This window comes from Etheostoma spectabile, chromosome 23 (assembly GCF_008692095.1).
Source record: "Etheostoma spectabile isolate EspeVRDwgs_2016 chromosome 23, UIUC_Espe_1.0, whole genome shotgun sequence".
In the NCBI taxonomy this organism is placed as follows: Eukaryota; Metazoa; Chordata; class Actinopteri; order Perciformes; family Percidae; genus Etheostoma; species Etheostoma spectabile.
Window position 1 is genome coordinate 8052308 of NC_045755.1, and position 10548 is coordinate 8062855.

General features: G+C 41.6%; 1 protein-coding gene across 8 annotated transcripts in view; it reads left to right on the forward strand.

Moving 5' to 3' along the window:
* foxp2 (forkhead box P2) overlaps positions 1–10548 on the forward strand; it is a 104238-nt gene that overhangs the window by 82542 nt on the left and 11148 nt on the right. For 6 of the 8 annotated variants that reach the window (XM_032504854.1, XM_032504852.1, XM_032504851.1 and 3 more), the window contains 5 exons: positions 2086–2173; positions 3970–4053; positions 7291–7501; positions 8650–8753; positions 8990–9091. In XM_032504854.1, coding sequence (XP_032360745.1) covers positions 2086–2173; positions 3970–4053; positions 7291–7501; positions 8650–8753; positions 8990–9091 — 589 coding nt within the window. Of the gene's footprint in view, positions 1–2085; positions 2174–3969; positions 4054–4902; positions 4981–7290; positions 7502–8649; positions 8754–8989; positions 9092–10548 lie in introns of those variants that run through there. The other 2 variants (XM_032504855.1, XM_032504858.1) reach the window with 2 other exon arrangements.

Here is a 10548-nt window from a genome sequence, read left to right on the forward strand (position 1 = left end):
TTTCTTAGTTTAAGTTTATCTTTCAACGCCTACAAATTAAGATTTATAATTACAAGCAACCAAAAGGCAGCACAGATCAGAGCTACAGCATAATGACAGTATAGAAAAAACAGCATACTAAAGAGAAGGGATGGAGGGAGATAACATAAGAGATGAGATACATGGGATTTGTATTTAATTAGAGAAAACATCTCAGTAAATAAGGTGTTCTTTCATTATTGTTTTCTGTCTGCTTGTCTGTGTCCCCTCCTCCTTTTTGTCTTTGTGTGACATTATTAATACACAGTAGGACATGCTTCCATTTAAATATTTCATAGATGCATGTAGTAATCTGACTGTAATCGCCTTGCTAACTGGCCAGCTGGAGGACAGTCGAGAGGCCTTGACACGCAAACACACACACATTGACAAAATAGAAGAAAAACAAGCTGCTTGTCAATGAGAGGCTAACTTAATATAGATCCCTCCTCCCTCTCTCTCTTTTTTTTTGTAATGAGGTATCTTCAGGGACAGCGAGCAGCCCGCTCAGTGCTTTTGAAGCAGCTGTAATTCATGACACACGCCATACATCAAGTGCATAAGATAGCATTATGTGCAGTGAAATGAAAAGGGTATTTGCAACATTAGTTCCCTCATCCTGCGAGGGACGTGATTAAATGATTAATGTAATGCCCCCCTTTTGCATGTGCATTCTGAAACAGCAATTAGGCACAGGGCTGGAGAAATCCACCAGTTTGTCCCTCCCCTCTCTGCCACTATCCCTCATCTGTCCCACTCCCCACCTCTCCTTTTTTAATGCTACCTCATTCGTGATTTACTATGAAAAAAATCTGAGCATTAGACCTGAAATGGTTACAAAAGTATAAGCAGGAAGATGGAATGGTTTTAAACGTGTGTAATTGAAAGGTACAGAGCTACTGTGATTACAAATGTTCTATTCAGCTTTTGATTGGCAGGCCAAGAGAAGCCTGCTCAGTGAGTTCTTGTTTTGCGTGTGTGTGTGTGTGTATGTGTGTGTGTGTGCGTGCGTGTGCGTGTGCGTGTGCGTGTGTGTACCTTTTGTGTGCCACTCAGTGTTTGTGCAAGTTCATGATAATGTAAGCGGGTGTTTTTAGATAAAGCAAAAGCCAGAGAGAGAGAGAGAAAGATTTTGTACTCCCTCTAATGCACTGGAGGCAGCACTGTAAATGATCATTGAAGGGTCTGCAAGCTAACCTATAATTACTGGAGATAAAGTGGCAGCTCTGGCATTTCATAAGCATGCCTCCTCAAAGCTTGCTTTGTGAGTTTGTCACCAATGATCATTTAGATAGAGGCTCATTACCCAGCATCACAACACTTTAGAAACCCCTTTTTGCCTGTGTGTGTGTGTGTGTGTGTGTGTGTGTGTGTGTGTGTGTGTGTGTGTGTGTGTGTGTGTGTGTGTGTGTGTGTGTGTGTGTGTGTGTGTGTGTGTGTGTGTGTGTGTGTGTGCTTTACCAGGAATAAAGGTCTATCTTAATGGCAAGGTTCTTTTGTGTCCCACAGACAAAATCCAATCAAGACAAAAACCCTCATTGACTGTTATGGCTGTCTGACTGCCTTTTTCTTCTAATGAGGCGAACACACCAGATACATTTAATATGTCTGCTGCTGGATAATGCACCTTCAGTTGGAAGAGCTGCTTTTGTGTGTCAAATGTTGCTGGTGTTAAATTGTATGTATTGTTTTCAGTAAACGAAGGAGACAAAGCCCTTCTGCTGGGCTGGCATCTTCTATTCTGTGTAGAAAGCAGTGTTCAGGGTGGTACTGAAGTTAGCCATCTGAACTGGCGCAAGCCTATTGTCATGTTAAACATGGCACCACACACCATCATGTTACTTCTAATTACCTCATTTCAGAGAGGAACAATGGTCCCTAACATTATCCTATAGATAATTGTCTTAGTATAGAAATATTATCATTAAAACAAAACAGTGGTGAAGTTGATACTGTAATTATCATCCTCTACAATTTTGATCATGGTGAAAATGAATAGAATTTAAAAGTTGGAATGTAACATATTTCTTTCTCTCACTCTCATTCTGTCCCTCTCTCCACCTCCAGGCACCTAAACAGTGAACATGCCCTGGATGATCGGAGCACAGCCCAGTGTAGAGTCCAAATGCAAGTCGTACAGCAGCTGGAAATACAAGTAAGTTTTCTGTCAAGTAAAGATCAAAAACAAACCTCAGTGGAGAGTTGGAAAAAAAGCTATATGTATTTTTCCATTTTTTTCCATTGTCACATTCTACTAAAGTGAACTCATTTCTTAGTTAAAGTCACTTATCATCCAGTCAAAACACATTTTTTGAAAGTTATGTGAGTGAGAGAAAGGCCATACTGTGGGCTGCTTAATACTTTCAGACAAGCAGGACCTGCTGAATTCAACAAAGCCACTAAACAAAGGAATCCTCAGGCCTTACAACGAAAGCCATTATGGCTGTTTTAATTGAATTAAGCGTGTGCTTTATTTTCTCTGCTTTATTTTTTTTTTCTCTCTTTCTCTTTCCAATTAATAGCAAGCGCATCTCTCCCGGTCTGCTGTGTTAATTAACTGCACTTTGCACCTGAAGAAAGCTCAAAAGGAGGGAACTATTTTCAGTAGGTGGAGCATGACCTTATTAAGAAGTCATGCTGCCTAGATAATGAGAGCGCTGATTGAGTGACATTATTACTCAGCACTGCCGACAACTGCTGCTCTTCCTTTAGAAACAAACAGATACGCATGTTTTAAACTAAGCTCAAACAAAGTGGCAGCTGGGAATATAGCCTGCCACTTGAAACCAGACCGGATAGCACATTTTGGGTCAGAAATAAAGGTTATTACTAAAATGGGGTAGATACTCTACCACTTACATAGAGATCCAACTGTAACTTGTGTTCTTTCCCTCCCTTGCTTTCTACCAGAGTGCTAAGGCCTGCCTGAAGCCAAGTTTTCCTCTCGCACATTGTTATTTTTTAGTCTGATAAACAGTTGGGATTTAATTGTTAGGCATCTGGTCTTAAAACTATAGCAATTCTGTTCGCTTGTAAAAAAAAAAATAGAAAAAAGAAGAAACAAATAGAAAGAAAGGATTTATGTTTTTATTTCATATTATTTCCCTTTCTGTTTTGTTTTTTATTGAAACACAAAGCTGTTGAAGCTTATGCTTTACAGTGTGACCAATTACAGCGATGCACTTGTGTTGTCTGTCCTGTCTCTTCGCTCCCTTTTCTTTCATTCCTTACTCCCACCATCCCTCTCATCCTCTTTTTTTCTATGAGAGCCGTCACTAGTAATGAGGCCCAGCTCTGTGTATGTGTTCACCTCTGTGTGTGTGTGTGCACGCCTACTTGCTTGTCTGTATGTGTGTTTAGTTTTTGTGCGTGTATGTGTGTGTGTGTATGTGTGTGTCTGTGTGTGTTTGGTAAAGGTGTGGGGTGGGGGTGTTGAGCCTTTCACATGGTCCAGTTCCTGTCACTCCCTGTGAATTAGATTGATGATAGGCGATGGCTGGGGCCACTAACTGGACCGGGGAGGCGGGGCCGCCTGGCACCCTGTTTGGAAGACCCCTTCACCTCTCAGCAGCTGCCGGCTGCGCTCCATCCCCCTAACAGTGTCCACAGGACTTTGAGCAGACACTCAGGACCACCTAATTTATGGCCCAACTAGCTTGTTACTGTCAGAGTCTCGCTGACCTAAATCTTGCTATTGACAAAAAGATGAAATGCTATTTGTTTTGCCTGACCTGTCTGCACCCTCTCATTCCCCCAGTCTCTCTAATTCTCCTTACATCACCAGCAGAACTGTTCTCTTTCTCGCTTAGTTTATATGAAACTTTCTCTTTCTTCTCATTCTACCACCCAATCTTATGTCTCATACTCTTCATTCTCATGTCTATTCCTCTCCTCTTTTTTCCTCTCCTCTAATCTACTAAAATGTACTCTCTCCTTCTCCTCTCTTAACAGCTTTCTAAAGAACGTGAGCGTCTTCAGGCGATGATGGCCCACTTGCACATGCGGCCCTCGGAACCCAAGTCATCTCCCAAACCAGTGAGTGCATATTGCTCTGGCTACCGTAAACAGGCCGTAAAAGAGGCCCCCACACAGAAAATGAACAGTTTAACCACCCGGCAGTTATGCCAAGTGAGTGACAGAAGATGAAAGGTGGGAATGGGATTTGTAATACCTAGTTATATCTGTTTCTTATCAGGTATTGTACAACGTGAAAGGACAATAGAGTTTGGAAGTGTATTAGATGGCAGAGCGGTGGAGTCCTTGGCTAAAATGCAGGGTCATTTCTTTGTGATAGATATAATAGCCAAAACAACCTGTTGGCTGCTGATGACTGTTTGGCTCGGTGGCCCCAACAGCACTCAAAAATGAAATGAGAGAGGAGAAGATATGTCATTTTAACAATAAACACCTGAAAATTACAGCTGAGTGGTGAAGACGGTGGGATGTTGACATAAATACCCGCGGTGCTGCTGAAAGTGGTTACAAAGAAAAAAGTATCCAAAATTGTGAAAGGGGTCATAGAAGAAAGCAAATAATGTCATTCTGTATTTTCTTTCTCTTGCCTTTTACTTTTAGATTGAATGATTATAAATGCATTCCTCCCAACCCGCATGTGAATTTAATATGAGGATGAGGCATTTTCGCAAACACTATTTCTTTCCAGTTTTAGCCGTTTTAAAACATTTGAGAGCAAAACATTTGAGAGCAAAACATTGTTAGCGTGTTTCTGCTGCTTAGTAAGTGCCTACTTTCAATAGAATAATTTTCCTCATCACCTCTCATCATAGAATGTAGATAATCACAAGATAGCATAATTATCCCATAATTCCATCAGGAATCAAACTCCCTTTTTATTATTCAATCTCTCTCTCTCTCTCTCTCTAGCTCTTTGTTTTTTTTTTAATCTTCAAAACTCCAGCAGCTTGGTTCCATCTTGTCCAATAAAGAATTTGCAGCCTATAATCCATGCCTGCAAATGAATGAATGATGCTAATGAAGTATTGCATTACATAAAGCACACATGAAAGAGCAGCTAATTGCATTTGATTGTGGGGGCAATTCAGACAGAATTCTTAAACGAACAGTTAAGTCCTCAGTTTTAAGGCTCCCCCATTTTTTTTAAGGAAAGGTAAGATGAAGCTTTGGTGCGGGAGAACAGCGTGTGTGCGTGTGTGTGTGCGTGCGTGCGTGCGTGCCAAAAGTGTATTGACATAACAAAAGAGATATGGTGGTGGATTTCAAATGGCAGCATGGATTTACGCCCTGCAGAATCACAGGTGCAGGATAGAAACAGCCAAGACATTTGATAAATGTGAGTAGTCTGTGTTAGCCTATCAGGGCTAGAAATAAGTCCTATTTTTTCATTAGTGAAGCCCAGCAACAACCAGTGGCAGACAGATACAAGACACCAGTGCACTGTCTCCAATATGACCCCATTTATTCTCTGAATTGCACTTCATTAAATGCTACCTTTTGGCCATGCCATGGATGGATGAGAATCAAACTTAGCAAGGCTGCAAGTTCTAAATAATAAGATCTCTCTCTCTCTCTCTCTCTCTCTCTCTCTCTCTCTCTCTCTCTACCTTGAGTGTGTATTCCGATGAGCGAGAGGTGACAAAGTGCTCACTACTCCATCCGTTTGACTGTAATCAATTCTATTTTGCAAAAGAAATGGGATTGCATGCCTGAAAACATGTCACGCTTGTTGCTGTGTCTCATAGGTGAAGAGGCGGCAAAAAGGACAGGAAACAATGTTTTAACATTATAAATATACATGCCCATACGCACACACAAAGGCATTTTTTTCTGAATTGAATTTACATATTTTGAGGTGGAGAAGGTTTTCTGCCATTTGGTATGTCTTATGTTTATCACATTCCCCTTTGAGTAAAATGCTGTTGGTATTTCACAGTGTCTGTTTTAGGTGTGTGTTGCAGGATGCAGGGAGTGAACAGTCATTACACACATACACTGTCATGACCTCAACAACTGAATTAAATGGCAATTGGGCACTTCCATGAAATTAATTAATAGTAATAGCCAAATATGTGCTATGTGTCAATGCCCAGTTCATGGTTTTAATAATTGTTTTAGGTAGATATTTACGAGAATTAGATGTACAGTATAAACTTTCCGTAACCCCCCAACTCTCACCCTCTGTACTCATCCGAGGCCTGTATATACAGCCAGCCCTTGTCCCAGCACATCACTGTAGTAGCTCATTACAGCTAAGTGGGCATATAATTATCATCTGAAAACCCCTACATCCACCAGAGTATCTCAAACTTGACATTTTATCATATTTATCAACACGTGCCACAAATGACCGCCGATACCTTCTCCTCAGCCTTCGCTCCTCCATCTCTGTGCTTTCGGCCCCCCATTCCCTTCCTTCTTTTAAGTCAGCTTTAATTCAAACTTTCACATCGAATGCATTCCACTTGTAGACTCACAATTAAGGCAATTTGGTTTGAATATGTAACGATGTCATTACCATTCAAACTAAATTAGCGCAGTGACTAAAAGGTCAGTTAGGAATTTTCCAGTCGGTTAGAGCCTCTCACATGAGATTTGGGAAGCAAACGCAATAGTGGTGGTAAAGCCAGCCGATTAGCGAGCACAGTTGGCATTTGTGCCAGAGGTGACTAACACTCTCTGGTCCCTAATGTTGAAGGAGTGGAGGAGACAAAAACAGATGGAATAGGAGTGTGTCTGGTTATACTTCCTTATGATGTATGGCTGTGATGTTTCTGCCAATATGTATTACAACAGGTCCACAGTAGTCCCTTTCATACCGAAGTAGAACATAATGACATGAGTCGGGGGTTGTGATTCTGGACCGGGGTCGAGTAAACCCCTGTAGCCTAATTCACACCAGCAGCGAACAAGGTCTTTACTAGCTCATTGTTTCAGTGTGAAAGGATTATGGGTGGTTGTAGTTGGGGGAGATAGAGAGGAGGGAGGGAGTGATAAATAAAGAGATAAAGAGCGATGGGGCCGGGATAACACGGAGGCTGATCGTTGGATAATCTTGAACAGCGTGCTCTAATTAGAATTCTTATGATACAATTTGGTGGTTGTAATTAGTGGAGATGGGCTGGCTCCTCTCCACGAGCCTTGTTAGTGGAAACACAGCTGTGTTAGAGAGGAGGAGAGCAGACACTCGGCTCTGTCAGAGAAACCACAAAATAATGCCTTCCTCTCTCTCCCTCTCCCTCGCCCTCCCTCCCTCCCTCCGCCTTGTATTTGTCTCTTTCCCACTCTCCTCCCCAGCTCAACTTGGTCTCCAGCGTCACCATGTCCAAGAACTTGCCCTCAACATCGCCTCCCAACTTACCTCAGACACCAACCACGCCCACAGCACCTATCACACCCATGGCTGCCATGCCCCAGGTGCCATCAGTACTGGGAGGAGCAAACGTCCCCAGTATGGGAGCCATGCGCAGACGCCACTCGGACAAATACTCCATGCCTCTGTCGTCAGGTAGGACCAACTACTCAGCGCTGAACACAACACAGATACACAAATATGTTCAGTCAGAGCCGACAATTTCAAGCAAATCTGTTCACATTATACTTGATTATGTGTGAATCCCTAGAAAAGGGCTACATAAAAGTCTTTTGTATATATTTGTATTCCTAGGAAATTCACCAAATTGCTTGAGTAAAATGTGAATTGAGCCTGACACACCTATATACACACGCGCACACACAAACACACACACACACACACACACACATACACACACACACACACACACACACACACACACACACACACACACACACACTAATACATTAAAACATTGGGGTATGAGGATTATCTTAGTTTACATTCTGATTCTGTTTCTGAATTGTGTCCCTGATTTGACTTAAAATTCAAGTCAGAATGTCAGACTTGAACAAAAAAATGTTGAATGAATAAATGAGTGAACTTCTATTCAAACAACTTTATAGTGTTGAATTAACAAATTATATGTTCTGTACTATTAATAGTACTCAACCCATAATGGTGTTGTAGTATTTTTTTTAACACATATAGCTAGTATGTGAATATACACACTCTCTCTCACACACACACACACACACACACACACACACACACACAGAGGCATGTTGGTCTTACCAATGTGAGACGTCTGGTGGGTTTCTAAAAGCAAGCCTGTGTTTAATCACTCTATATGTAAATAGACAAGAACTTCCTCTGTGCATTAATATTACATGAATGTTAATTAAGTTCAAATAATGGTGAAAAAAATACAATATTTATTACATTAAGACATTCCATGTATTAAGCTTTGCATTTTAAACGGTCCGTCTTTGATGTTTATATTTACTCTCTCTGTGTTTAGTGTGAAGACACATAAATTATTCAACTTCACCCTAACTAACTACACGGATCTCATTTTATGGATGTATTAGTGTTTAAGATCTCTCACGAGAGAGATTAATTAAAAATGCATTTTGTTAGACATAGAAAATGCTGATTTGATGTGCCCCATCTAACCCCCCCCCGACCCCACCCTTCTCTTTCTCTCCCCTTCTTCCCTTTACTCTCTCCCCCATTATAATTTGATGAAAACTTGAGTAAATGCAATACCTAAAGGAATTAAAATTTACCAATTATTTCAGGTGGTGACACAGTATTTATTTTTCCAGAGATTGCCCCAAACTACGAGTTTTATAAGAACGCAGATGTCAGACCGCCATTTACTTATGCAACCCTCATAAGACAGGTGAGTGGGAAATAAATTAACTTTGCCTGATTAGATTCAAATTAATTGCTGCATGAATCATGGCAGCTCTCGCAATCCGTGGTGTGTGTGTGTGTGTGTGTGTGTGTGTGTGTGTGTGTGTGTGTGTGTGTGTGTGTGTGTGTGTGTGGGTGTGGGTGTGGGTGCGTGCATGTGCGCGCGTGTTTCAGTTACGTTGTCTCGTTAGTAAACCATTATTTGATGTCATCTCATTTCAGGCTATCATGGACTCTGCCGACATGCAGTTAACGCTTAATGAAATCTACAGCTGGTTCACACGCACGTTCGCTTACTTCAGACGCAACGCTGCGACTTGGAAGGTAACCTTGATGACCCCTCTCTCCCACGCAACCCTCCCCCTCCACCTTGCTGTGCCCTTTCACTCCTCTTACCATAAAGACAACACCTTCATCTCGCTATAGGCAAAAACACAAAACCTTAAGAAAGGGTTGATTTTTTTTTAACCAGCACCAATACTCCTCTCCTCGCCCTTTCTCTTAAATAGAGCCCATTCTTCTTCTTATTTATTTTATCCTTCATTCCGCCTTTTCTGTTTGGAAATGACAGCTAAAGGAATTATTCTGCCTAAGATATCGTTTTCTAAGTCGGTGCAATTAATAGCGGAGGCTTGGCGTAGAGAGGAGAGGGCTGTGCTGCACTAATTATACAGCAGCCACTCCATCATCAGCACCTTTTGTTAAGAGAGACACCCCACCTCCTACTCCTGAAAACACCTTCTCTCGCATACCATTGGTTAATTAAGAAGAAAGATGGCGGTTGGCCTGTTAACCAGCTCTCAGCTGTGTGAAGCAGGAGACCAAAGATGCATGGTCACAGAAACTCACATGTACACAAACACATACTCTGTGTCCAAGACAGGGGTTAAAGGTGTGTTCATGTGGACTTACAGCAGGGTGGAAAGTGAGATTTGGCCTGTCATGAAGGGAGCACTCTTTATTTACCCACACAAAAGGGCCCATTTGTATATCTTTTGCAAATACTTTATTGTCCTGACTACCTCCACAAAGAAAAATGTCTTTCCAGCAGCACATGTTTTAACCACAAGTGTGTCTGCCTGCTGATAAAGAAAGCCTCAGTGTTTTATCCCATGGCCCTGCACGTCATTCGTTAGCCGCCTTTAGCCTTTGTGGCTGCACAGAGGACTGGAGGGAAAACTCAACCAGCCACTCATCAGTATGCAAGACATGGCGCGCAGCACTAGATTTAGCAAAGTGAATTAATTTGGATTTGGGATGCAAATGAGCACATGGGCTTGTGATCACCAATTCAGGAGGGCACGCAAAAAGATCGGTGCCCTTTTCCAGTTTGTTAGGTACAGTACGCGCCATGTTTTGCTGTGTAATAATGTTATGACACAATGTGTTCTCAGAGGTCTTGCAGCTGTTTGCAGCACAAAACAACAACACAACCACGCAGCCACATCCATATGTACCATTGTAAATGTGTTTTTTTTTCTTTCTCAGTTTCCTAAAAAAAAAGCTTCTCTGTTCCTGCGATACAAAAGCAATGATATCACAATGACATTATAAATATCTAGTCTTCCAGCCCGCATAATAACCAAGGTGATCTATTCACATCTACAGCTCCACAATTCCCTTTGTGAGCATTAGTGAGATGATCAGCGATGGGCTTGTCATTTGATTAACAGAGAGAATTTGTTTTTGTTTTTTTTAAAGAAGAGAAGAAAGAAAAAAATGAAAGGTAGTTTAATATCTTAGCTTCTTCACATCAGCTCAAAAGAGGGATCTGCCCCCCC